At 51.9% G+C, this 26,477-nt stretch overlaps 10 protein-coding genes across 10 annotated transcripts; 4 read left to right on the forward strand and 6 right to left on the reverse strand.

Annotated features, from left to right (window-relative positions):
* Positions 1–111: 111 nt before the first annotated feature.
* atg11 (autophagy protein ATG11) lies at positions 112–4,208 on the forward strand (the record flags this gene model as incomplete). Its single annotated transcript, XM_056914233.1, has 3 exons — positions 112–179; positions 277–388; positions 471–4,208. 3 exons carry the CDS (start codon positions 112–114, stop codon positions 4,206–4,208), a joined length of 3,918 nt encoding a protein of 1,305 aa, XP_056763082.1.
* A 1,047-nt stretch (positions 4,209–5,255) lies between these two features.
* N7458_010852 (uncharacterized protein) lies at positions 5,256–6,317 on the reverse strand (the record flags this gene model as incomplete). Its single annotated transcript, XM_056914234.1, has 1 exon — positions 5,256–6,317. The coding sequence occupies one exon, from the start codon at positions 6,315–6,317 to the stop codon at positions 5,256–5,258; it is 1,062 nt and encodes a 353-aa protein (XP_056763083.1).
* Positions 6,318–6,862: 545 nt separating this feature from the next.
* Positions 6,863–9,282, forward strand: N7458_010853 (uncharacterized protein; the record flags this gene model as incomplete). The annotated part of the gene is made up of 2 exons (XM_056914235.1): positions 6,863–7,276; positions 7,342–9,282. The coding sequence occupies 2 exons, from the start codon at positions 6,863–6,865 to the stop codon at positions 9,280–9,282; spliced, it is 2,355 nt and encodes a 784-aa protein (XP_056763084.1).
* A 1,154-nt stretch (positions 9,283–10,436) lies between these two features.
* Positions 10,437–11,970, reverse strand: N7458_010854 (alpha/beta hydrolase; the record flags this gene model as incomplete). Its single annotated transcript, XM_056914236.1, has 2 exons — positions 10,437–11,421; positions 11,474–11,970. 2 exons carry the CDS (start codon positions 11,968–11,970, stop codon positions 10,437–10,439), a joined length of 1,482 nt encoding a protein of 493 aa, XP_056763085.1.
* A 493-nt stretch (positions 11,971–12,463) lies between these two features.
* N7458_010855 (J domain-containing protein) lies at positions 12,464–13,606 on the reverse strand (the record flags this gene model as incomplete). The annotated part of the gene is made up of 1 exon (XM_056914237.1): positions 12,464–13,606. One exon carries the CDS (start codon positions 13,604–13,606, stop codon positions 12,464–12,466), a length of 1,143 nt encoding a protein of 380 aa, XP_056763086.1.
* An 80-nt stretch (positions 13,607–13,686) lies between these two features.
* N7458_010856 (putative FHA domain protein SNIP1) lies at positions 13,687–14,606 on the forward strand (the record flags this gene model as incomplete). The annotated part of the gene is made up of 2 exons (XM_056914238.1): positions 13,687–13,993; positions 14,044–14,606. The coding sequence occupies 2 exons, from the start codon at positions 13,687–13,689 to the stop codon at positions 14,604–14,606; spliced, it is 870 nt and encodes a 289-aa protein (XP_056763087.1).
* A 156-nt stretch (positions 14,607–14,762) lies between these two features.
* N7458_010857 (uncharacterized protein) lies at positions 14,763–15,237 on the reverse strand (the record flags this gene model as incomplete). Its single annotated transcript, XM_056914239.1, has 2 exons — positions 14,763–14,965; positions 15,045–15,237. The coding sequence occupies 2 exons, from the start codon at positions 15,235–15,237 to the stop codon at positions 14,763–14,765; spliced, it is 396 nt and encodes a 131-aa protein (XP_056763088.1).
* A 545-nt stretch (positions 15,238–15,782) lies between these two features.
* Positions 15,783–16,926, reverse strand: N7458_010858 (isopenicillin N synthase family dioxygenase; the record flags this gene model as incomplete). Its single annotated transcript, XM_056914240.1, has 2 exons — positions 15,783–16,483; positions 16,548–16,926. 2 exons carry the CDS (start codon positions 16,924–16,926, stop codon positions 15,783–15,785), a joined length of 1,080 nt encoding a protein of 359 aa, XP_056763089.1.
* Positions 16,927–17,445: 519 nt separating this feature from the next.
* Positions 17,446–19,439, forward strand: N7458_010859 (nucleobase cation symporter-1 family protein; the record flags this gene model as incomplete). The annotated part of the gene is made up of 6 exons (XM_056914241.1): positions 17,446–17,888; positions 17,956–18,060; positions 18,115–18,490; positions 18,553–18,695; positions 18,753–18,823; positions 18,901–19,439. The coding sequence occupies 6 exons, from the start codon at positions 17,446–17,448 to the stop codon at positions 19,437–19,439; spliced, it is 1,677 nt and encodes a 558-aa protein (XP_056763090.1).
* Positions 19,440–20,037: 598 nt separating this feature from the next.
* Positions 20,038–25,138, reverse strand: N7458_010860 (uncharacterized protein; the record flags this gene model as incomplete). The annotated part of the gene is made up of 5 exons (XM_056914242.1): positions 20,038–21,362; positions 21,427–23,502; positions 23,562–23,669; positions 24,053–24,737; positions 24,827–25,138. The coding sequence occupies 5 exons, from the start codon at positions 25,136–25,138 to the stop codon at positions 20,038–20,040; spliced, it is 4,506 nt and encodes a 1,501-aa protein (XP_056763091.1).
* Positions 25,139–26,477: the final 1,339 nt, after the last annotated feature.

The raw sequence follows: 26,477 nt of genomic DNA on the forward strand, positions 1-26,477 counted from the left end.
GTCGCTCACCTGGAGCTTCAGCCTCCTCCCGATTTACCCTCGTTAAACCCGCCTCCCCTCCCACTCCCTTGGTCTTTCGAGCTCTCGCGCTCGGTGGTGAGGAGGGGAAATATGTCGTTGCATATCTATATTGCTCACTCCGGCGAGCATTTGCTGGCGGATCCGGTCGCCTTTGCTTCGTATGTTGACTCCTCCCCCCATGAGGGGGCCCATTGCTGGGTCTCGTGCCTACGAATGAGCTCGGTATGCAAGCTAACGCTGTTCTGAATGTTCCAGACCGGATTCCTTAAAAGGATGGATTGTTCGAAATACTTCGATTCCATCTTCCAGGCAGATCTTGATGACTGCGCGAGGGAAGAACGTCAAGACCCAGACGCTCGCCACCGAGGTATGGAAAGCTATACATTGGATCAACAGGCCATGGCCCATCCCAAGAAGAAAATGACCAAGTTCTAATCCCCGAAATCCAGACCGAGATCTTTGTCTATGACCGGCAGTACGTGAGCGAACCCGCCGACTTTGAGCTTCCCGAGCTTCCTGCCCCAGAAACATTCCAACCACATAAGCCCCCGGCTTCGCTGACGGACCAAAACGACCTACAATCATGGCGGAACTTGTTTATGACGAGGAGGACTTGGGCGCTGGATCTATCTACTCGCTGTGGGTCGATGGATAAGAATATCAAGGAGCATAACGAGCGAACTGATGTCATCAACCGTGCCGTTGGTGTGGCCCTTGAGAACCTCAAGTCACACGTGGGTACCCTGGAACATCGCTTCCAGGAGGCACAAACATGGGCCAACAATCTCCTCGAGGAGCAGCAGGCTGCTCTCGATGGCTGGCAGCGCGCTCTGGAGTCGCTGGAGAATATCCCGGCCCGGAAGGACTTCCCTATGCTGGGGCGCCCATCCACCCCCAAGAAAGACAAAGATCAGCCTACGGGGACGCTGCGGGACTTTGTAGATATTAATGAAGTTCTCCAAGCTGGCTCGGATGCTGGGGTCGTATCTCCGCGCTTTGCGGGACAGGCTCGGGACCTTGAACAGGCTGTCAGCGATATCGCCTCGGATACACAAGCCCTGGTGGACGAGGTGGTCCCCACATCGGCGGATGGCGAGGATGGATTGCTTGAGGAAGTGGAAACACTCGCAAAGAAAATTGGCTCTGATTACGAACATGTTCTCGGCTTGCCCAATAATCAGAAGATGCTGGCCAATATTTCTAGGCTTGCGCTCAACCATACTCAGAATCTACTCCCATCGCTGTTGGACCTCAGTGGCGATCTTCACCACGCTTTGGAGCAAGCAGTCCGTCGACGCGCAGCCGCTGAGAAGACAGCCCTACAGCACATGCGCACGATCTCGTTCATCGAGTCACGCCTTGCCGACGCCCATGCGCAGCTGGTCAACTTTGATATTGACAGCAATGCGTTTGATGTACTCTATGCTGTTTTCCAGATGCCAATGATCTACGGATCGGTCCTCATCGAGTCTGTTCGCAGGCGTGTATGGAATGATAAAATCAAAAGCGACTCGTTGGCCCTAACCGAGGAGATGGCCATTTTGAGGGACGAAGAGCAGCGCCGACGGAAGAAATGGATTAAAACTATGGGCGACTTCATCTCCTTTGGAGATTCTACAACGCCGGGGATTGAGGTCAACCTCCATGGCCAAGATAGTGACTGGCCCGAAGTCAGTCGAAACGAGATTGAGACATATATTGAAGACCTGCGGAACAAACACTCATTGTCGAATATTGCAGATGACCTAGCCCAGCAATTCAAGGATCTTGATGGACCAACTCGCCAGCAAAGACGACGAGCAAAAGCGTTCAAAAATGGTAGTGTCTTTGACTTGAGTCGAAGCTCTATGCTACTACGCGGTGATGACATGGTCCGAAGTCTGCAAGAGGAGAAAGGAAAACTGGAGGAGAAACTCAAGGGGTCTGACAGTCGCATTCGGAAATTGGAGGACCTTCTGCATCGCCAGAGCCACATGAGTCGGCCTTCGAGCGGCAACTTTGGACATGACTTCCCCCTCTCCCCTGCGTCACCCCACCCCGATGCTCTCTCGAGGCGCTCCTCGGTCTCGTCGAGGCGTGTGTCCATGACTCAGTCACCAGAGGACAGAGCTTTGGTCCAACGCATTGTCTCGCTTGAAGCAGAGCTCAACGTGGAAAGAGAAACAGTGCAAAGACTTCATAAAGAAGCTCACGCCGAGCGCCAGTCAAACTCTGACAAATACCAAGAGGCTCAATCCACCAAGCAAGATCTCATTGGAAACCTCGAAGCGCGACAACGCGAATTTGAAGATGAGCGAAGATACTTGGAAGCAGAGGTCAAAAAGTTTAGACTTCGCACCGAAGAGGTGGAAGAAGAGCTGGATAGGCTCGTTGATAGCCGGGAGCATGAGAAGCAAGAGGTCGACGAGCGGATTAATCAGCTCGAGACTGACCTGCAAGCCGCACAAGCTAATTCCGCCGAGGCAACTCGCACGATTACAGATCTCAACGAGCGGGTTGAGTCTCTGCAGCAGGACGAACAGCATCTCCAAGAGAAGGTTGAAGATCTGGAACGTCAGCGTGGCGAATTGACCCGGAAGGATCAAGACCATTATAATGCTTTACAGTCGGCCTTTATGAATCTTTCTCCGGGAGGAACAGTCCCCACTGACATTCCTGGCATTATCAAAGCTATCGAGGTTCTCGCCGAAGGCTTGTCTATCCATGTGAAGAGTGCGGAGGACAGTGCCTCGAAGCTGATGACTGAGAATAAGGCTCTCGAGGAGAGGATTTCTCAGCTAGAGTACGAGCTTGAGGGACGGCTGAAGGTTGCTGATGATCGCGAGGCCGAAATCACGCGATTGACGCAACAGCTGAAGAAAGAAAAGCTGGACCTGGACGTCGTCAAGGCTGAACTAGACCAGGAACGATCTAGACTGAATACGTTGCAGTCGCAAGTTTCAGCTGGCGAAAGTGGTTCTGATGCCTTGCGAGAGCAGCTCGCGGAGGAAGAGCGGAAGCAGGCTAATTTGGCGCGGAAACTGGCCGATGCAGAGTCTCACGCTCGGGATCTACAATCCAAAGAGGCAGATTGGGAGGGAAAGGTTGAGGAAGCATCTCAAGCAGCACAACAAGCTGTTTCTCGACTGGGTGCCCGAGGTAGCAAGTCGCATGACTTGTCCAAGCAACTATATTCACAGATTGAGAAACTGGAGCGGATGCTGGAACAGCTCGGATTCGCGATTATTCAACAAGAAGGCCGTCTAATCGTCCAGCGTGCTTCCAAGCTCAGCACCTCATCTAGTCTAGGAGAAAGTATTGCCCAATCCGGCATTATCACGGCGAGACCAGACTCGGCTCTTCTAGGCTGGATGCATGCCGACAGCCCTGAAGACGAGGAGACTAGATTCACAGCTTTCATGGAAAGCCTGAATCATTTCGATGTTGCCGTCTTCGGGGATGTGGTGGTCAAGCGTGTCAAGGACATCGAGATACTAGCACGCAAATGGCAGAAAGAAGCCAAAGGTTACCGTGAAAAGTATCACCGAGTCCAAAGCGAAGCTCACGAAAAGATCGCTTACCGATCCTTCAAGGAAGGCGATCTCGCTCTGTTCCTCCCGACTCGCAACCAAGCCATCCGTTCCTGGGCCGCTTTCAATGTCGGTGCACCACATTACTTCCTGCGCGAGCAAGACTCTCATAAACTGCAAACACGGGACTGGCTACTGGCCCGCATCAGCAAGATTGAGGAGCGCGTCGTCGACCTATCCAAGTCTTTGAGCGGGGTCGCTCCAGACCGGCGCTCTCTCGGCGACGCCAGCGACGTCGCTTCCATCGACGAGAATCCTTTCGAGCTATCCGACGGTCTACGTTGGTACCTTCTTGATGCCACGGAGGAAAAGCCCGGTGCCCCGGCGACACCTGGCATTGCTAAGAGCACCGTTGCATCTGCCCACGTCGATGCGAAGGGAAGCATTCGTCTCAAGCGACCCACGGAAGAAAGCACCGTCGCCCAAACCTTGTCCAGAAGCCTTGAGAGCCGTCGCAATAGCTCGAACTCGAAACGAGGCACGCCTACCCCCTCGCAAATGGCCAACGACTCCGCCTCCGATCTAGTTCGCCCTGCCGACGCAGACGCCGGCTCTCAGCCTCGCGAGTCTGCCCCGATCTTCGACGAGGTGCGCCGTGACCTGCTCTTCGGCCCGTGAAAAGTAGGACGCAGAACTATCTTTTCCCGGGTCTTTTCTCCAAAATGACGACACTAACTTGGTATTACTTTCCTAGGCACAGAATCGAGCCCGGATCCCGACCTCTGCCAGTCAGTCTCTGAATGCAGGCGAGATCGCCACTTCCCCGGCATCCCCGCCCTCCCGATCAGCCTCTACTCGTCGTCAGAATGGCGCCCGGAGACCATGGGAGAAATTATGGTCTCTTGATTATCGATTTGAAGATGCTACGCAATAGAACGGCAATGGTTACACCGGAGCGTTGCGCGTTGTGCAGTAATCATTTCATGGAATCAATGTTTTTCCTTTTCTGTTCTTGTGATTTGCTTTTTGGACGTGTTTTCTACTTGATTGTTTTGCTGTTTTCTCCTCCGACGCTGCACACGTGGCCTTGGGGAGACTTATATGCCCTTGATGGGAGTTAGTTTGACGAGATACCCAATAGTACATAACCTGATTCCCACGGAAGAGTCTGTTCTTTACGTGTTCTGTTCCTGGGTGGGGTTTGAAACTCATCCTCAACTTATTTTAATGGGTGAAGTAGTCTGAAAGTCCTTCAAGCCGGGTTATCATACCGAATGATTCGGGATCCAGGGAATGGACACCAACTTCGTTGTGAATGAAAGGAAGAAAGAGAAAACAAGAAACAAGAATGAACGTACGGTGGAAACAAAGTAGACTTTCGACTGCAAACCTAACAACATGCACAGTCCGAGGGCAGTGGTGCAAGTGAGGCCTATAGAGAGTCGATATTGGGTCGATATGGGGGATAACGAAGGCATTGACCATGGATCACTTCAGGTGACCATCACCATAAGCTCCTTAATTTTCGTAAGTGGGCCTTGTTTGTCTGCAATTCTAGTTTACTTGAAAAGGCACTACGTAAGGCGCTACATGCCTGAATAAAGATTGGGTATATATCATAGAAGTGGCCGTTAAGATGCTAAAATTCAAAATGTAACCAGCCGAGCTATATGCATTCATGAGAGGAAAAAAGTCGAACCAAGAAAAGAAAAACGAGACCAGAAATCAAGTCGCTGTCTCTTGAGCGCCCTCCATGCCCACCAGCTCATCGTCCCAGAATTGACTGAAATCGACATTCTCCTCGTCGAACATCTGCTTAGCCTGCACCATAGCAGATCGCTGCCTCTCCGGAGTAAATCCGCCAGGCTGCGAGCTTTCCCATTGGACCAGCTCAACCCAGCGGAAGAACAAATCCTCCTTACCCATTGCAGTCAACCGCTCCCTGAAAGCTAGGATCTGGTCTCGTTGAGCAGACTTTCCGGCAGGTGTGTTTTCGTCCCCAACGCGCCAAATCAGCCAGCCATCCGAGTCAGTGTGAACCAGCACCGCTGTGCGGAACTCGTCCAGCTGCACACCCTCGCCCTTACGGGTCAGGTCGACCAACGCGTGGGCGCGGATCATGGCGCGATAGTCCAGGTTCCAGTCCTCGTCGACGAGCAGGTATCCCGTCTTACCGATACGCTCGGGTGTCACAGCGGCGACGATTTTGTCGCGCATAGCATCGTTATCGCGAATCCATTTGTTGCGCTCGAGCTTCTTGCTCCAGCTGCGGTGGCTGCGACGGACGATGATCTCGCGGTCTCGGAAGCCCACGGCGCGGCGCCAGCGGACGGGGCCGAGCACGAAGTGGATGGGCCACGACAGGAACAGCGTGACAAGGAAGTAGTCGATCAGGATGGTACCAACCCGGCGGAGGGTGATCTGTGCCAGTTCTGTCCACGGTGTCGAGGCGATGTCCACGCTCAGCGAACTCTCCATGCCGATCAGAATGGCCACTAGCGCTGGGTATGTGCTAAAGCCCCAGTAGACTCGTAGGGCGATCACTGCTGCCACTACCACGTTGACCACCGTGGGTACGATGAAGGTCTGCCATTTCAGTTCTGTTCCCGTGGTGTCGATGTGGACTAGGTATACCTCCTCCGGGGAGAGCGGGTCGAGGAAGGGCTTGAGGATCGAGGGAGCTTTGGTGAAGGGTGGAATAGGTCCAGAGGATACAGAGCTTGGGGTTGAAGCGCCCGATGAGCCTGGTGTTGACGCGGGCGTCCTGCGGCGGGACGATTTCGCCATGGCTGGTGTACTTCGGAGAGATATCGCGGGCAAGATAGTGGCTGTTCGGTTCTTTCGTGAAACCTGTGTGTCTGTGTGTCCTTGACCAAGGGTACACAGCAGATCTGGCAGATTTTTGGTTCTTATCTGGCGCGTTGTTTGAAACTGATCGATGATCAAGGCAAATGAGCGGGTCACATGTCACAGCATTGAGTCACTTGCGAGGTGGCAGGCGATGCTCGCATGATTTGGCGCTTGCTAAATCAGGCAGCAGGCAGAAGTGGCTGCGGACACGAGGATGGCAGTGATGCGATACTGCGATGTTTGACTCGCAAGGAGAGAGGAAAGTGGAAGTTGCTGAAGTTAAAAACATGCAGTTGGTGAAGCTGGTGCGGGCCCGCTCTAGCCCCTTCGGGGAATGCGGGAGCTCCGTATTTACGTGCAGTACTTTGAAGGTTAAATCATTCCAAGTCCGCGACTCTGTATCAACCAACAAAAGGGATAAAGGGAGTAATCTTTTGCTTGATATTTGCGGGAGAGCAGCCTCTTATTTTCTCTCCGTCGCCATGGCCTCTCCCCGCAAGAGCGACCGAGCTGCACTGGCGCGTCACCACCAGCCGCAGTCGCCCTTTGCCCGCGCGCGAGAGCCCAGCTACGAATTCGATCTCGATAATTCACATTTTCCTACACCTTCAAAACAGACCGGGTCGCGTCCCAGGCCCAGCTTCCGTACAGGCACACTTTCCGGCGCGTATCGAGCCACTTCGCGCGCAAGTATGTCCGACGACGCCGCTGGACTCGGTTTGACCACCAGCCCACGACAGACCCGAGATTTTGTCACTGCGCGCTCGCCTTCGTCGGATATTTCCAACCCACCCGAAGAATTAGTCGATGTGTACAGGAGGATTGAACAGGACGGAACACTGCCAGACTACGTGCCGATGGACGATTGGGAGGCTCCCTCGATACGCGTCCCGCAGGTCGGCTGAGTCGCTCGTCGCCTCGAGCAAGGGAACGAGAATTCGAGGGTCGCGCATTTTCCGAGGCGAGCTTCGGCAATGAAAACCCGCCACGCAGGAGAACCACCGACTATGCTAGAGACGAACAGCGACTTCGACGTGTGACGGGCAAGGATTCGCCGGTATTCAGCAAAGCCAAGGTTGGGACTCGTGCTGCCCTTACAGCGGACAATTTGCAACGAAGGGAGGAGGAAGAACACGTTAAAGTGTCAGAGGAGGAGGATGGTGAACCTGGCCCAGCGTTGAACTTGCCGCGGACTTGGGGGACTCGCGCTGGACGCCGCTCCGAATGGCTCAGGAACGTCAGCGGAAGCACCACGTCCGAGACACAAGAGAGGAGAGGAGAGCGAGCGCCCCTCGACGACGCCTCAAACACACGAATAAAGGCAGATGAGAACGCTCTTTCGGGATATTCTGCCCGCTCATCCTCACGGACTGTCGAACGAGGCAGCCTTCCAGTCCGAAGCGCTCTTGGCGAACTAACAGCCAATCTACATGCCCGGGAAGTACTACAGGACATGAAGGACGAGCTACATAGTTGGGACCAGAACGCATCACAAGGCGAAGGTGTCCACGTACCGAACACGCCTATCGTGGTCTATAAGAGCTCCGGCTTGACCAAGCCTAGCGCAGCAAAACGAGACTCGCAAGATTTGCTCCGCAAGCTCGCGCGAACTGAGAGCCCGAAACTTGAACAAATGCAGACACCGGATCACCCGAAGCTTTTCGAACGAAGGATTCACGACAAAACACCCCGAGTGACGGGTGCCTGGATTGATACCCCCATGACCGAACGAGTGACGGAGCTTCCTCAGGATTTGACGAAGGATATTGTCCTACCATCAGTACCCGCAAAGGAACCCGAAGCTCCCAAACAAGAGCAAAAACCTGTTAATGTTCAACTGCCTGTTAAAGAAATAAAACCAGAGCTGGTTGCTTCGGAGCAGCCCGTCTCTGAAGCCCAGCCTGCTAAACGGAGCAGAGCGTCTGTGATTCGACCAAAGCTACCAAAGAGTGGCCTCCAAACGGTCATTGAGGACGTGAGCTCTGGCAAAGAAACACTTGACCTGGGAGACGATACAATTGAATCCCTCCAAGCAATTATGGACGACCAGACAGAGCTCAAGACAGAAGAAGAGGAAGAAGCTGCCTATGAACAGGAGGTGCTTAGGAGACTTGAGCTGGCCAATGCGAATGGGCAAGACTCGGTTGATATTGACCGCCTGAATGATAAACTTCATTCACTCGTGAGAAATATCAGTGAAGTGAAGAAGGGCCTGAATAGTCTGGAAGAGCACGTTATCCGAGATGCCGCTATTGTGTCGCGGCCAAGCTCCCCCAAGAAAGCCGGTAAGCAGACACTGGAGTGGGACTCCAGTGAAAATTGCGAGAAATGCGTCCACGATGATGGCCGTGTATACGCTGCGATCCCACTTCCTCGCCTGTGGAAATGGAATCCTAATTTACGGCGTCGTCAACTCACCAACTTGGGTTGGGTTGTATTTATCTCGCTCTCCTGGTATATCATCGAATGTCTGATGTGGGATCTGTATGCCCATCCTTTAATCTCCGAGACATGCGAGGGTTACTGCCTTCAAGCGGATGCGCCTGAATTTCCCTTTGTGACTGTCACGATGCTTTGGCGCTGGTCCCATCTGGAATACCTTTTGGCACCTCTCGTCACAATATCCGTGGCCTGCTTCCGTCTAGTGGCACAGCTGCTGGGTCTATGGGATGGCTATGTCGAGGAATCGCCGCAGCTGGGCAATATTGTCGGCGAGATTCGTGTCAATGGTACGCCAGTCTCATTCCCCTGGCTGACGTCTCCGGGGCAGACGGTTGCACCGTCACAGCCATCTGCACCGCAACCACCTGTGTGGACCCCTCGCAATGAAGTTCCGCGGAATGAAGCCCCCATACAGTGGGCCGACGACCAGGTGTCTATGGACGAGGATGAATATCTTTGAGGTTCTAGTTAATTTATGAGAATGAGCATCAACGGGCGTTTTATTTTGGCTGTGTCGGCCAGCTGCAAAGGAAGGGGCATGAGAGTTAGGGCATGTTGTTATCAGCGAAGTAATTGAACATTATCTTAATGCAATATTTAACATCAATGCTTACATTTATCGATGGCTGATAGGATCCGAAGTTTTAATCAGGATGGTTTACTCACAACGCCCCTAAACCCGCGATTGATTTTCTGAACATGGACTATCATCGCGAAGAGGGGATCTGGAGTAAATATTCCAGGAGCAAAGCAGGGAATGTTCTGCATGCAGTTGAATATGCGAGACGAGCTGGAAGCCAGGGCATCATCAGCATGGTTCGGATGACTGGACTTATCAATATTGTTCACGGATGCTAACTTGAGGGGACAGTGCTTGAATCCGGATAATTTTGTGACCAACCTTCAACAATCCATGCCAAAATGCCAATTGGCCTTATTTGTGTGTCTCTTTCCTATCATTATACTAAATGCCTTCCCACTTGTCTCTGGTTTAACACTCCAATGAAGAAACTTATTAGCCACGCCCCAGTCAATGGCGCTTACACTGAACTCTTCGCTGGCCTTCATCAATCCATCACCCAAGAGAACAATGGCGGTTGGGGTAGGTCTACATGCTATAGACGTGATATAATGCACCATATCTACGTATAGAAGCTGATCAATTATCTTAGTCTCGCCGTTCGGAAAGTTTGAATCAGTACGTAAGGATATGCTGGACGCAAATCTCTGCGGGAGTACTGGGAGTGGTGTGAGGCACAGGTCACGCCGTATATGTAATGTAGCTGGAAGAGTGTTGTTGCCATATATATCTGGATAAAACTGAAGAAAACCCTTGTCCGCCATGAACAACTGCCTGATCAAGCATCACATGATCTATTTTGATAGACAGGTCACAGGTAGATCAGTCGACAGATCATGCCAAGCCTCCTCTACAGCTATCATCTATAATAAGTTCACACAGTTCTTGAAATAGTGTTTGTTTCCTATTTTTTATTTTTTATTTTCAATATCTCGATCATTCAGAAAGCAATTTATGTTCAATAATCGCTCATCAATACGACACATACAGTACAACACGGGTATAGAATGATAGAATGAAATCTTGGTATGTATTTACAGCTTCGCCTGTGCACGCCACTCCTTCAGAAGCGCCTCCTCATCGCGAACTCGCCAACCAGCAGCCTTCTTCATGCGCACATCAACCTGGTCATCATCAACCTCAGAGACCTCCTCCAGCGGGATCTCGCGTGTCGACCGTAATCCATGCCCGAACCACGTCGAATGTCCGGTTGGTGTGACACGACCAGCTGCAGCATCACGACAGAACTCGGAAATGCTCTGGAAAAACCGCTTTCCCATCGGTGTAGATATCATCAGTATCCCATGGCAATGCGGCATTCCCTCGAACTGCTCTGCCACCACGGGTACACCGGCTTTGTGCATGCGCCGTGCCAGAATAAGACCTTCGTCTGTGAGAAGTTCCTCACCGGTCGAGATGAAGACAGGTGGGGCATCTTTCCAGAGTTCCGGTTTTGCTGCGAGTGGAGAGGTGAGAGGGTGCAGCATCATGTTTGCGTTTACGAACATGTCTACACGAGGCGGAGTCACCGGCCATACAGAGCTGGGTGGGAATGGTAATGGTGTGGAAGGGGCGGGTTCATCTGGATCATCGGATGAAACGGTCTTCATGTCGAGATAGTCGTATTTGCGATTGCGAATGATAGAGGGCATGGCGCGGGTCATATCACACCAGGGGGAAATAGTAGCTACGCCTGCGGGGAGCTCAATGTCCACTTCCTGGCCGTGAAAGCGGACCGGTCGAGAGGCTCGCTTCAAAGTAAGAAGTGTCTGTAGTAGTACTATGGATAAATTGGCCCCTGCGGAGTCGCCCGCAATGATGATTTTGTTCGCAGGAACAGGCTTGTGGAGGGCACCTGGAGGCGGGTGAATAAGTGACAGGTAGGCTGTCAAAGCATCGACCAATGCTGCAGGGAAGGGGTTCTGCGGCGCAAGCCTATATCGCACTGAGAGAACCGGAGCGCCTGTCAGACGGGACAGATGCGCCACAGGCACGCGATGCGTGCAAGGGTCCATCAAACTGCAACGATGAGTATTCGAGATTATTAAAGCCGGAACTTGATCAAACTTACAAGTAGGCACCACCATGGAAATACAGAATGGCCATATCAGAGGTAGACTCTCTCCGCAGCTGGTGGTATTTTTCTTCTTCGGAGAGATCGGGCTGCGGTGTCTTCTTGCCTACTCCACTGCGATAGCCTGTCCATTCAGCCTCCACTGCTGCAACAGGGGGCATGTCAAACGTCTCATTGCCTGTCGTCTTGAGATCTTCAATAGCGCGTATCACAGCGTCACGCACATCGAACTCTGGCCGGGGCAGCGTGACTTTGGACACCCACATGGGGCCCTTGATGCCAGGGTCGCGCATACTATTCTTCTGCGTCTTATCCACTGGAGCACTGAAAGTCATGAAGGAGCGAATGATGGACGTAGTGAGTTCCGTGCGGATGTCTTGCTTTCCCTTAACGGGAGACATTTGAATTCCATGGAGGACGAGCGTTTTCAAGATCAAAGGAATTCGGACGAGTAGCTCCTTCAGGAGGTGGATGGTACGTTTGAAGTCGCCCATTTTGAGCAGGGGAAGAGAGTGGCTTGGAGCACTGCTCCTGGTAGGTTGGAAATTGGACAATAGGAGATGTTCCAACGGACCAGGAGTACTTCCTTGGAGATATCCAGCCTGCAGAGACAACCAACTGGGTTATAACTCATGAACTGGTCGAACTACTGGAGAAAACGGGATCCTTGGAAGTGGCGCCCGTCCAGCCGAGGTCCGGTTTTGCGGGGTCCACTCGTGCTCATTTCTTGGAAAACAGCCAAGAATGTAAGAGAGACTAAAAGTTGAGATCTAAGCAAATGATACTAGACCCTACAGAGGGAAGATCCAGCAGAGCCCAACCAGTATTTGAGGAGAGATATGTCCGTTCTTATAGACTTATGCCAGCCCTCCGTATATGTACGGCTGGTAAAGTTCCTGATGTATGCACAACGCCGACCCTCGAACCAGAACGCCCATGCAAATCGTAAACTCATAGCACCAGAAGATAGACTTCAGCAAATCCAGATCAGGGTTGTGGAGGGAGATCCTCTGATCTCTTGGCATGAACTAGTGGTGCCGTCTCCACAGTCTCCGGACTGCTTAGGCGATCTTGCGCCTTTTCAATGTCAGGCACTTCCCGCAAAGGATGGAGTTCCTTCTGATAAACGGCCTCCTCTTCTTCCTTCAGACCCGATCCGGTCGGGTCTCTACGAATCAGGAAACTCTGCACTCGAGCATCATTGTGCGGCATCTGAGCAACCGTGTGCTGTCGACGGCCCGTCAAGAATCGCATCGAATCTTCGCTTACCTCGCGCAAACGCTGCTCGTGTCCTGAATTCAATTGTCCGATCCAGGAAGCCTGGACCGCACCGCCGAACAAAACGAGAAGAATGACCAGTCGGGTAAAAGTACGTTGGTCAACGACGTGCTGTTGTTTTCCCTGATGGCGATTATTCCATCGCTCCCAGTCCTCCCACGTCGCATTTGCATAGATTGTAGGCCCATAGGGTCCCCAATCGGCAGAAGCATCGGCCACGGTGTTGTAGCGTTTAGGGTTGTGACTCCACCCAGCACCCGTCTGATCATAGGCAGCTCGCCGGGTCGGATCGGAGAGGATCTCATGAGCAGTGACCACTATTCGATACCTCTGTAGCCGAACTTCAGGAGAGATGTTTCGACAGAGAGGGTGCTCGTCGCAGGTCCGGTCTGGATGGTAGATCTTTACCAGGTCGTAGTACCGAGCTTTTGAGTACGGAGCGTTGCGGTGGAGGTTGAGAACTTCATATGGTGTAAAAGATGAGCTTGAGGGCCAGGAATACGGGCGAACCGAGGGATCCGCTGCGGTTGCATAGCCTCGATTAGACCGGGTTGTCCATAGTCCAGGACATGAGGCATTGAAGCTCGCGCGACTAGGTGGCAAAGTCGTGGTAGACGAACTCAGGAGCAGAATGCCACCATAACTAGAGAGGCTAGCCTTCTTGAACATGGCCGCATGATTCTGGAATGAGATCAGGGTGAAAATCCCAATCGCTCTCTGGTGGTTTGAAATGGGAACGGCAAATAGTGAGGGGATTCGTCCCCTCACAAGATACTTGGAGATGGTCACGTGGGGCCGGAGCTTGATTTGCCGGAGATTTCGAGAGGAGCTCGGAGTGGCATCACTCCACATCACTCTCACTTGAGCTTGTCTCCACAGAATGGCAGGGTCAGAAGACGACTGTCGAGACCGCAGGCGGCTTTCGCCATCCGATGCTTCAGATCGGAGCCGTGAACGGCGACGAGACACCCGGGACGACTACAAGAGCTCACGGCCCCGAGACGACGATCGTCGAAGCTCTCGTCGAGACAGTCCTCGGCGCAGATCTTCGCGCAGCCCGCCTGCAAGAGAATCTACTCGAAGAGACCATGACAAATCCCGCCGGGAGCGCAGAGAACGCTCTGCAGACTCTGCAGACAAGGATCGCCGAAGAGATAGACACCGCAGTCATCGACATCGCGACGACCGCGATCGCGACCACGAACGCTCGTCAAGGAGACATCGAAGCCCACGACCTCGGTCTCGATCTCGTTCTCCCCGCCGGTCACACACTTCACCGCGCGCGCTAGAACGGCGCGGCCCCCTACCTCCACAATCTGATGCCTTTTCCGGCGAACTGGCGCAGTCCGGCGACGCACCTCCACCCGAGAAGATCAAGCCCAACTTCAACCAGACTGGACGACTTGCCGCTGAAAGCAACACGGTCCAGGTTCAAGGAGGTGAAGGAATTGTCTTGAAATACCATGAGCCTCCCGAGGCCCGTAAACCACCTGCCAAAGAGGCCTGGCGACTCTATGTGTTCAAGGGAGAGGACTTGCTAGAAGTGGTGGAGCTCGGTGAACGAAGCTGCTGGCTGATCGGTCGTGAGAATCGCGTGGTGGACTTTCCACTCGAACACCCAAGCTGCTCTAAGCAACACGCCGCACTTCAGTTCCGCTACGTCGAAAAACGGAACGAATTTGGAGATCGAATTGGCAAGGTCAAGCCTTATCTAATTGACCTGGAGAGTGCAAATGGTTCTCATGTCAATGGTGAGGCTATTCCCGCAGGTCGCTATGTGGAAGTCATGGACAAGGACGTCATCAAATTCGGTCTGAGTACCCGTGAATACGTTCTAATGCTGCCAAACTGAGCGTTCCGCTTGTCACAACATCCTTTCCAGCAATCTGGAACTTTTATGATCCTAATGAAAGATATCGAATACAATCTTGATATCATGGTTTGTGGTGTACAGTACAAAACGGCGAGAGACGTTCATCCTCTACGAGGACAAGAGTATGCATCGCCATCAACCCAGATGCTCCCGCTTAGCCTGCTTGGCCTTGCCTTCCATCTCATGCATCTTTCCCTTGGCTTTCCCGGCTAGCTCCTCGGCCTGTCCCTTGCCCTTGCCCATGTACTCCTCCGCCTCACCCTTGACTGATTTGGCCTTTGACTCGGCCTCTGAACTTGTGGTACCCACGGTCTCCTTGACCTTCTGGCTAGCATCTCCTGTAAAGGAACCTCCGATTAGTGTCCGAATGCTCCACGATTGGTTTCGCTGCGTTTCAGAGGAGGTGTATAAACATACTTCCGAGGTCAATACCCTTAACTGCTGCGTCGGATACCACCCGGTCGGCTGCCTTCAGGGTATCCTTGGTGGCGTCCACAGGTCCCTTCTCCAATCTAGCGGTCGTTGAGATAGATCGCAAGCTCACTGAAGTCGGGGCAACGCAAGTGGCCACTCGGGACCTGACAGCTGGGACAATACGTGCGGCGGACATTGTGAGTGTTTATTTGATGGGAAGAGTTGAAAGTATTGAGTTTGTAGGTAGTGGTTGGAGTTGGAGGAAACTTTAAAGTATTTGATGTTTGAGTGTAGTGCAGAAGATGTACAATTCCGAGAATTGGCGTGTGAATCGTGGTTTATCCTACTTTATAGTTGGGAATAGTTGGCCCTGTGTTGGCCGATAGTTGGTAATTGCCGACGTCATCGGCATCACATTCCTGACGTCGACAAACGATCACAATCCTGCCACCAGATCTTGCTTTGCTTGCTTGTTACTTGATTGGCGATCACGAAAATTAATTAGAGCCAGGCTTGATCCGGCCATTGTTCTCGGCCTTGATCATCATTGTGGGCTCTAGATTTGGCTCTTTTGTGAACCTCTAGCTACGGGCCCTGAGTGGGCGCACAGACTACCTGTTCCAGAAAGTTACTATGAACGTAGTTAAACATTTTAAAACAACGGCAGCAGTTTCTAGCTCATGCAATAATAGGTTTTCCCTGTGACAGTGCGAGACGATTACGATGCCACTGAATTCCAAGTTAGTTCAAGTCACACATGAAGAAGGGGAAGAGACATGCCTTCCCACAAGAAATAGGCTCATACAGAGCAGGATGATCCTCATCAATGCACGACGGCACAACCTGACACACCGAATCAGGATTGAATCCCAAGAAAAACGGCATCGAATACCGAGACGTAGTCTGTCGATTATAAACCCGATGCACCGTCGACTTGAATCGATTATTCGAAAGCCGCTGCAAAAAGTCCCCAATATTCACCACCAATGTCCCAGGTATAGGTCGCGCGTCCAACCACTCATCGCTCGCAGAGAGAACTTGTAACCCGCCAGACATATCCTGCCACAGCAACGTGACACACTGGATATCAGTATGCGAGCCGATGCCGACGTCTGTCTCGGCGTCGGGGGAAATTGTCTCTGGAGAACCGGGGTAGTGGACGTACAGTCCGTCGGCACCTGGGTTGGTGGTTACGGAGTCGAAGTAGTCCTCGGGCATGTTGAGGGCCAATGCGAAAATGCGAATCATTTTGCGGGCGAGAGTTAGGCGTTTCTGCCAGAATTCGATGGTCGTTTCTCGGAATCCCGGGATATGGGAAGTTCCCTCCCATAGGAACTCATCGTTTCCATAGGAATAGCTTGGATTAGAGAGAAGGGGTTCTGGATTGGACATTGTTGGGTCGTTTATGGGATTATAGCGCAGTGAAAAGGTTTCCTTGCGATCTGAATGACATGAGTTAACTTCAACTACAAGTCATCGATTCCTCTTTTTGATGAGAATCCCCACCTCGTGTCTCTGTTTTATTGACCTGTGTACTTCCAACCCCGTGAAAGCCATCTGCATGCTTGGACTTCTTATTCGAGACCAACTCTTTCTGCTCAATCGTTTGACTGAAGAAGGCCTGTGCTGTGGAGAGAGCACGATCCAATAACTCTTCCGAAATACCATGGTTCTTGATATAAAAGAACCCTGTATTCTCAGCCGCAGCTTTAACTTGCGATGCGATAGCTTTTCTCGCTTCCAAGCCGTTATCGATGGTGCTCAGATCAATGATCGGGATCTCATCTTCGGTAGGTAGTCGAGGCGGCGCAGTAGACACTCGGCGAAACTCTGGTCCCTGGAGGGTCAGTAATTCGACCTGGGTGTATTGAGTCACTGTTGCCATGGCGTGTACGATAAGGACGGAAATTGCGGGGGTTGAGTTGACTTTGGAGATCGAGAGGATGGCGTGAGCGGGTGGCTGCAGATTTATCTATAAACGGGGTACAGCTTGCGAGGATGATTCCTCCAGATAAGTATAGATGGATAAACCAGTCATGGAACCACGGAGGACGCCGATTTCCTATAGCCTCATGGCATCTTTCCATGATAAGAGCATCTCTAGGGATCGTGACTCTGCGTCGGGTTTTCTTCGGGCTTATCACGTCGAGGATCCAGGTCGAGTGTTGACTGGCAGTTCTTATCGCCGTCGGATGCGTGGCGTAGCCCTAACGACCGCTAGCATCTTGGCCCTGACTCTGTTATCGCCTGGTGTCTTGTATCTTTATCTGATCGAGATAAAGATACAAGACCATTCTTACTTCTAAGAGGTCGCCTGGAGAATGTGAACGTGCCTCTTTCACCTCCTAACTGGAAGAGAACGCCAGGCTTCCAGATTTGGAGAACCCAGTTTACCAGCGAAGCCATGACACTCATGATATCGCACCTGCACGAGCAACTTCTTGTCAAGGCCGTTGACAAACATGGCTCCCAGCGACCCGTGGACATGTTGGACAATGACTCCATCCGTCCCACACCAGCCAAAGATCGAACCTGGACTCAATTCACGTACATGATGTTCTGGTTCTCTGCGACGGCAAACGTCAGCAATTTGTACTCTGCCTCTACGGGAATGACCATGGGGCTTACCATGTGGGAGGCTATTGCCTGCTCCTTTGGTGGCCAGATTCTTGCTGGATTCTTGATGGCACTGAACGGTCGTGCTGGTGCAATGTATCGAATTCCCTTCCCCGTGTTATGTCGGTCTAGTTTTGGGCCGTGGGGTGCTTTCTGGCCGACTTTCAATCGGGCGGTCATGTCGATTGTGTGGAATGGTGTTAATTCTGTTCAAGGAGCGCAGTGCTTGTAGTAAGTCTACCATCAGCTTTCTTTTTGAGGAGTATAGATAGCAGTTGCGCTAACAAGTGATTGTCAGTGTCTTCCTACATGCCATCTTTCCTTCCATCGAAAACATTCCTGATAAGATGGGCTCCAAGTCCGCTCTTACCTCTGCCCAGATGATGTGCTTTTTCGTCTACTGGTACTAAAAACACCATTTTCTCCACCTGGAATGGAAATCACTAATCTCAATCAGGATCATTAACTGCGCATTCCTCGTTGTGCCCGTCCCCAAGATGAAGTCACTGGTATACGCAAAAGTGGTAGTCTACTTTGCCGGTACCATTGCAATGCTAGCATGGACAGTATCCCTAGCCGGTGGTTCTTCCAAGTTCCTACACATGTCATCCACTGTCCACGGCACGGAGAAGAGTTATCTGATCCTAAAGTTCTTCTGGCTGGGACTCGCATCTTGTGGGACATTCGTGTCCAACGCAGCCGATCTTCAACGCTACGCACGAAAACCAAATGATGTGCTCATCGGCCAGATTATCAGCTTCCCAGTGTCGAATCTGTTGGTTGCGATTCTGGGCAATGTGATTGCATCAGCCAGCAAGGCCATCTTTGGAGAGGTACGTTTCTGGCTATATGAAAACTTGTCATAGAATTACTGATCACTCATCCTATCGTACAGTTGATCTGGAACCCTCTCAATTTCCTGGATAAACTAATGGAAGGAGAGCGATATACCTCCGGAAACCGCGCAGCCTGTGCCTTTATTTCCTTGGCTTTCGTGTATTCCACTGTGTTCTCTGCCATATTCGAAAACTCCATTCCGTACGATCCCAGCCCAACCGCTCCAAACATCAACCCAGCTTGCTAACGCATCTTCAGCGCCGGAAATGACATCGCAGCACTAATGCCGCGATACATCACAATCAAACGAGGTTTCTTCATCTGCGCAGGTAAGACCTTCTTCCCTCCCCACATTATCTACATCTACAACCACTTAAGTACTCTGCTAACCAACCCCCCATCCCAGTCCTTTCATACGCAATCTGCCCATGGTATCTCCTCTCCAGCGCCTCGATATTCATCACATTCCTCTCCTCCTACCAAATCTTCCTCTCCGCCATCGCCGGTATCCTAATCTGCGACTACTACCTAATTCGCCGTGGCAACCTGAACATTCCCGCTCTGTACACTGCACACCCAGAGGGACTGTACAGATACTTGTACGGCTTTAACCCGTGGGCCTTTGCAACTTATATTATTGCCGTAGCGCCCAACTTCTATGGTTTTCTTAGTCAGATGGGCGTTAAGGCTCCGGTTGGGATCCAGCGGTTTTATTATGTTGCTTATCCGACTGGGTTGTTGGTTGCGTTTTGTGTGTATTATGCTGGTAGTTTGGTTTTTGCGCCGAAGGGGATGGTTAAAGGTCCGGGTTGGAAGGAGCCGAAGGATTATGTGGATGAGAATGATCCGACTGGGGATGAGCGGTATGCCATTGATGGGGTTGAGGTTGGTGATTCTGCGGCTGAGAAGGGGACTTTAACTGCTTTGAAGGAGGTGAAGTTTTGAAATTAGTGTTAGATTGTCACTCGAACTTCGTTTATAATGAATTTAAATCTTATATCAGATTATTCTAGAGCTAAATGACCAAATAATGGCAAATTCGCCAGAGCAAAGAAAAGCATACAGAGAAGATCCAAAGCAAGTCACGTAGGAATGATCAGTACCTAAACATAAGTTTTTCCGCCATTGGGTATATTATAACAGACGGAAGAAGGATCCCAAAGTAGTACACAGTAAAGAGTAACAATGCCCAAGCAAAGCAAATAATGCAAGTCATGAAACAAACCTCAACCCAAACCGTCTACCACGTATTCATGCAAGATCCGAGAACAACAACAAAAAGAAAAACAACACCCACATATGCAGATAACCCCGTCTTTCTAGCAGGCTTTTGAACCAGCAAAGCCCTGAGAAGTGACACCCGGAAACGCCTTTCCTCTGCAGTCACCACAACACCCTTCCCATGACATGACATCTCGTAGCACATACAAAATACAATCCATCCGAATACTACTAGAAACTGATCAGCAAGACAAACCAAACACCAGCTGTAAAATATGCAAATGCACCAATGACCTCAAACCAAAGAACAAATATACGAAAATCAATCAAAAACACGATCATTAAACTGCACACCCAACCCATTATAATTCGGCCTCGACGGGGAACTCCCACTCCTAGCACGCACACCATAAACTTCCAGCGCCGGCGCTGGAGCATACACATGACCATCATCGTGAACCAACGGTCCCGACATATTGGAATGGTAAAGCTGATATGTCGGGATATGTCGCGGGGTCTGAAGTCGTCCCACTTCATGCAATCTCTGCCGCGCATCGCGAACATCAACACGGTGTCCACCGAAATGCAAAAGCTGTGCTGGTTCAATCTGCGGGTTCCAAGCTAGATCCATGTTTCGTAGGCGCTCGTCGACTGAGCCTAGTCGTCGACGGCTTGAAGGTGGAACCGGGTAGAGATTATCAGATTGGATGGCACTGGCGCTGCTTGAGAGGGCATGATCGGAAGTCCAGATTCTAGTGCCAGAAACTGCGCTTTGATGCTGGAGTAGTGGAGTTGGACTGCGCGTGATGTCGTTAGGCTGCGCAAAGCTTGAGGCTGGCGAGAAGCGCGGTGGGGATCGAACGGGCTCTGTGGCCCAGGACTGGTGTGAGAAACTGGATGAACCACGCGAGAGGGCTTCAGGACCGGGACGTTCAGAGGCCTGAACGACTGTTGAATCGGACGCACTTGAAGATAAGGGAAGAGCTCCGGGCATGATGGCAGATGGATGAGCAACTGGCACGGGCGCGGGTGCCATAGGAGAAGAGAAGGCCGGACCTGGAGCGCGCTGGGGGACCGACCGTCTATGCGGGATGGTGATGGTAATATCTTGGTCATAGGGTAAAAGAGGGGGAGGGTATTGAAGCAGTGAAGGTGTGCTTGCGGACACTTCACGAATGGGGATACCAAAAGGAAGAATGGAGGGAGTGCTCGCAGACAAATCTCGTATAGCAGGCTCGATGTTGGCCTGGATGGAAGCACGGCGAGATTGTATTTGGGAGGTGGGAGCAGTATGCAGATCCAACGCTCCGAGCGACTGTCCCATGTATTCTCGGCCTGGATCACTGTATGTTGATCGGGCCAATGGCTCGGCGATGATTTCATGGGACATCAGCTCGTGAGAGAGCGGAGACGCAAAGACACGGCTTGCCTGACTGTCGAGGGACTCCACGGACGGTTTCATCTGTAGCCCCGAACTTACCTCCAGACTCCGAGAAGCTGGCATAGATGCTGGACGTCTCGGCAGAGTCTCAGTAGCCTCAAGAATCTTCCTGGCAGCGATGCTCGCATACGTAGGCAAATTCTCTCTATTGGACGGAGGGTTTGAAGACGACGAGCTCATGCTATCCGAGCTTGTCTGGCCCCCCGCTGAGCCGGCGAACAGCAGCCAGTGCTGTTTCTGCCGCGGAGGCCAAAATCGAAGAGCTTTCACTCTGCCCCGAAGATACGCGACTGGAAGATCCTCTTCCCTGGACCGTGGAAACTTTAACCACCGGGGTATCTGGTTGGGCTGCTCCACGAAGCCTGCCAGGCCCTCGTGGCCGCTTGCTCTGTTTCTTTGTCCCTGTTGAACGGATCCTTGAATGGCGCTCAACGAGCTGCCAGTCTTGCGAGTCGTCACGAGGAACGGGTGGACTTGACGAAGGAGGGGACTGTTTCGGTCTCTCCGTGATTTGACTCATCTGCGAGAGTGCTGGAGAGATACGAGGTGCCTCTTTCGCTTCACCATCAGTCTCGTAACCGTCCTCTGAACCCGAGCCAGCTTGTCGGAATATATGAGGAGGAAAGAGCTCCAATTTAAACCGAGGCGGGCCCATCATCTCCTCTGGTGACTCTGCACGATTAGAGCCGGATTCGGTCCAGTTCCAGGTTGACTGGCGTGAAAGACCGCCTTCATCTGCCGATGATTCAGGGAATGATGAAGATGAGCTGCTGGACCGGTCGAAAACAGACTTTTGATTACGAGCCGATTCTTGTGAAGAGCTGGGTGACATGCGGTCGATCTCGCTGCTGATACTTTTCATCAACTGGCGCAAGCTCTCGCGGGCTTCGCGAATGACGTGCGGGTGGTTCCCGATTGCAGGTTTCTTGGGGAAAAGCTCGACCAGGCGAGATGCGTGAGTCTCATATTCGCGATAGTCACGGACGAGTCCACAGTCATGGTAGTGAGCCATCCTCTCCTTGGCCACCTCGTAAGATCTGCAAAGGAAGCGAGTAGCAACGACCAGCCACGAGTCGTAGAATCCCGGGTTCTGCTTCAGATCTCTGTATTCTTCATCCTTGATCTTGAGCTCATCGCGGCAAAAGCCCTGCACAACGCTGTGAATTTTGACCACGTCAACCACCGAGTTGCCCCGGTAAATGGAGAAGAATCCATCCCCACTACTTTCTGTGAAGGAGTCGGTCAACTGGGGAGTCACTTTGGGTTCGACGTGCATTTCGTCACTTGAAGTCTGCGCCGATCCATTTTGTTGAAAATTCAGGTCTGCATCTGATGTCCGCTCAACGAGGCCGTAGTGAATCAATGTGCCCAACGTGGTGTCAAGGTCCGCGTCCTCCCCTGATTGAGCACTGGACAAGATCTCGGCATTCTCCGCGGTCATGATGGATCTTCCGAGAATGAGCAAGCCAACGGGGACGTGATGACCGAGAAACGAAAGTAGATTGATCAAATTCAAGGCTTCCCGCTGTTTCAGGCGATATAGATCGTTCATTATGCACAGAAACGGTTCAGCAAGCTTCTTGTCGGTCACCTGGTGCTTGACTCGGTATCTTTCAATTGGTTTTCCCGTGGCATTTAGGCGGTGGCCAATAGCATGAATTGCAAGAGGAAGGCATTCATAATGCTCAACCAGCTCTGTAGCCTTGGAAGCTTGTTCCGGCGTCGGTCTCCTGATGCCAAGATCTTTGTAAAGAAGCCTGCAGGCATCCGCAACCTTTAAGCGAGGCATGGACAGACAATATGGCTCGAACAACCTCTGTTTCTTCCGCAGCGTAGCATCGATAGACGTATAAATGATACTACACCTTTTATTCCAAGGCAAGAAGGGACGAAAATCATTGATATCGTCGTCGTGGTCGAAGGTGATTCCGTCAAAAACCAGGAGCCACTCATTCCGTGATTGAAGCCAGTTCCGAACGGCATTCACGTATGTGCGGGACTCTTGGTAGTTGGGGTCTTCGGCCTCTTTATGGTCCACGAGGGTGGCGGCCTGCGCAATCTCCCAGAAGCACTTGTATGCTGACTCGCGAGACTTTGCATCAACCCAGAATATTCCACCCGTATAGCATTCGCGCTGCGTAAAGACGTACTGCCGTGCAAGGTGTGTCTTTCCAGATCCGGGGACACCGGCTATTAGGACGGCCATCGTCCGTTCCGCGCGTGCTTTGGCCTTGAATAGCCGTCTATGCAGCTCTTCCAGTTCCTTCTCCATTCCGAAAAAGATCGCGTTCGGATGGAACCCCGGCGGTGCAACGAACAGCGCAGGCTCTCTTTGAGATGGGAGGTCTGCATGAGTTAGTAATGAAGATGGTGACATGTCTGTATGAGGTCCTTATGAGACTTACTATTTAGAGAACGGGATAACGGCACAACGGCACTTTTGCCCAAATCAGACACTGGAGAATTGCGACCATCGGTGGCAGCTTCGCGGGGTAGGTTTGGTACGGAGTAACCTAAGGGAAGGATAGTCAGCGTTGGCCTGACTGGGAAAAATGGATATTGGAGGACCAGATTGAATGATATCAGCTAAATTGCAAGGAAGACAAGAACGGGAGCCACCCTGAAGATCAAACACAGCAAGCTAGGTACACGAAGTCGACTTATCGACTGGGAAGCGGAGAACAGTCAAATAATTGCATGCGAAGCGAGGGAGGGGAGGTTCGGCGCTCTTGAAACAAGTATATCATGCGGTCATCGTGCTTGGTAAGGTCATAAATCATCGCCAGTAACAATTCAAATAGCCAAACTCAAAATCATCAAACAGCGGGCTCCTCAATCTCATAATCCTTCAATGTAACTGACTCTTCCGGTGCAGGGAGGAGATGGGTTGCCCTACCAGTCGGAGGCACTTGCAAATCGGGCATGCTTTGGCCCACAGGATCATCCGAGCCGTCGTATATCTCGCGCGCCTTGGCCTTCTTTTCCAACGTCCGGGTCTTGCGCTCTTCGATCCAGCGATCAGCGATCACGGAAGGTGCCTGGCGGGAGTACCGGAGGATGGCCTCCGCGACCACTTCATAGCCGGGTGAGTTCTCATCGTCAAATTTGCACATGTGGCTGTGGTCGGCCTCGATGCCGCCTCGTTCGACGCCTTCAAAGTACGGCGCAGCAGATGCCTCGTCGACAATGATCTCCCGTGTACCTCGTACGTCCATCGACCGAGTCTCATGGAAGAGATATATGTGGAATCGGCTCATGATATCAGCGAATAGGCTGTTGATATGTTGGAGAGTCTCGTTGTTGGTCTGGAGTGCCTTGATCAACTGTGGCGAGCCTTCCACAACCTTCTTGGGCAGGACAGACGTGCAGATCTTGTGAAGCAGGAGACCCCATTTCGCAACATCCGAACCGTTGTGCGGGGTGCCAAGGAAAAGGATGCCGAACGTCGAGACATACACGGAGCGTAGATGCTCGGTTTTTTCATTCGACAAGCTGCGGGAGAAGATGAGGGCACGCTTGACCACGAGGCCGCCGAGGGAGTGACAAACGAAGATGATCGGTCGATCGAGACAATTGCGTAGCTATACAAGTGAGAGTTGGTCAGTCTTGGAAATACAGACAGGATATAGAAAAGAGAGGGTAAAGGATAAGAAACTGTATGTTCACATACACTCCGATTTGCGGCGAGGGAGGACGCCAGCGTTTCGGCGTGGCTCACGATGGAATCGCGCGACGCGCCATCCGTGAACGCGGCGACGTTTGCATTATACCCATAAGTTAAGATTCGCGGTCGCAACTGTCCAAGGACATCGGGTAGGAGATCGACGGGCCAGAAGCAGCCAGACGTCTTGCTGGTCCAGGAATTCTCGGGGTGGCCATTCAAGCCATGGACAAAGACTATATCCACGGTGGGGATTTCCCCGCGCGGAGGGGCGTAGACCTGCGTCAAGCCAAATGGCTTGACGGAGGGATGATGGGTCATGATCAGATGGAAATGGTTGCTTTTTTGATCAGAGAACAACCATTTTCTGTACCGAAACGAAGAGGCAGTAGAATGAAAATGCCCCAGAGCCAGGCCGGTCCGAGCACTTCTTATAGGAGGAGGAAGGCCGGGGGTGGGTGTCTGCAGGTGTGATGTGATGGTCAAATGTTTATTTGGGGAAGTGTTCCCCTGACCCATTCAGATGACTGCGATCCACGGGTTGACCGGGACTGGGTACCCTCGGAATATAGGGCCCGATCGTACTGACAGGAAGTACCTAGTACCTTGTCCAACCCGGCCACTGACCCCACAAGTGCCCCAGTGCCCTCTCTCACCCTGGCCCCCAGTGGAGTTCGGCCCGCTGCAGATTCCTTGATCGCCCCCGATGCGCCCGGTTTAGTCCCTCGGGGTTACGATGCAAGTGGACTGGTCTGACTGATCTCATTCGCACCTGGGGCTGAGAGGGTGACTGGGGTAGAAGCTCTGCGCCACGGACAAGTACCGTCCGGAGGGCTATGTGTGCGATAGTCTCATGCAGGAACCCATAGTCCCAAGATTTGCCTAACTATGTCTGTGTGTGCCCCGAAGAATATGGACGCCTGTTCATGACTCATGATCGAGATGGGAGATGGTTTGTGTTTCCAAATCGTGGGTCGTGGTTTGAGGGTGTTGAAACCGCGGAAAAGGGACATGGCCGAGTCGGGGTCTCCAATGGGCGTGTACAGGAGGAGCAAAGTGACCAGGGCGATTGCACTGCACGTTGAGTGAATAATAATAAGTGACATCTGCATGCCAAAATCGACGTATCCACCAAATACGAGGGGCCAAAAGACGAAGGCCATGAGGTGAAACTAGGGTGGTGCAGGAGTGCTGATCTACAGTACCCGTCGAGGCATCTTCATAAATGTTTTGAAACTTTAGGCCACATCAAATCAACATTAAACATTCATGAAAGGTGGCAGACTGGACCGAGAAATTCGATGTATACATCGTTTTCTTTTCTCTATGTACTGCCACAAGACCAATATTGTCCAGGAACCCCAATCTTAGCCTGGGTATTCAGAACCAGGGGTATCAAGTACATATAACTAGGTGGTCATTTCAGAGGGGTGGATCTATAACCCATGGCACCCAGTTGGACTATGTTGGACTCTTTACAGCGTAAAACAAAAGAAACAAACATAACCCAGATAAACGAGCAACTCCATCCATATGCAGAGGATATACAAACCCAGGCCCAGGCTGTTTACTTGCCTCGATATTGGTTCGCGGCGCCCTTCCGGCACGATCCACGGGTGGAGTGGGACTGGGAAAGCCCTACGGTCATAGTCATATCTGA

This window comes from Penicillium daleae (assembly GCF_028827525.1).
Source record: "Penicillium daleae strain IBT 16125 chromosome Unknown utg000008l_segment0_segment0, whole genome shotgun sequence".
NCBI lineage: Eukaryota > Fungi > Ascomycota > Eurotiomycetes > Eurotiales > Aspergillaceae > Penicillium > Penicillium daleae.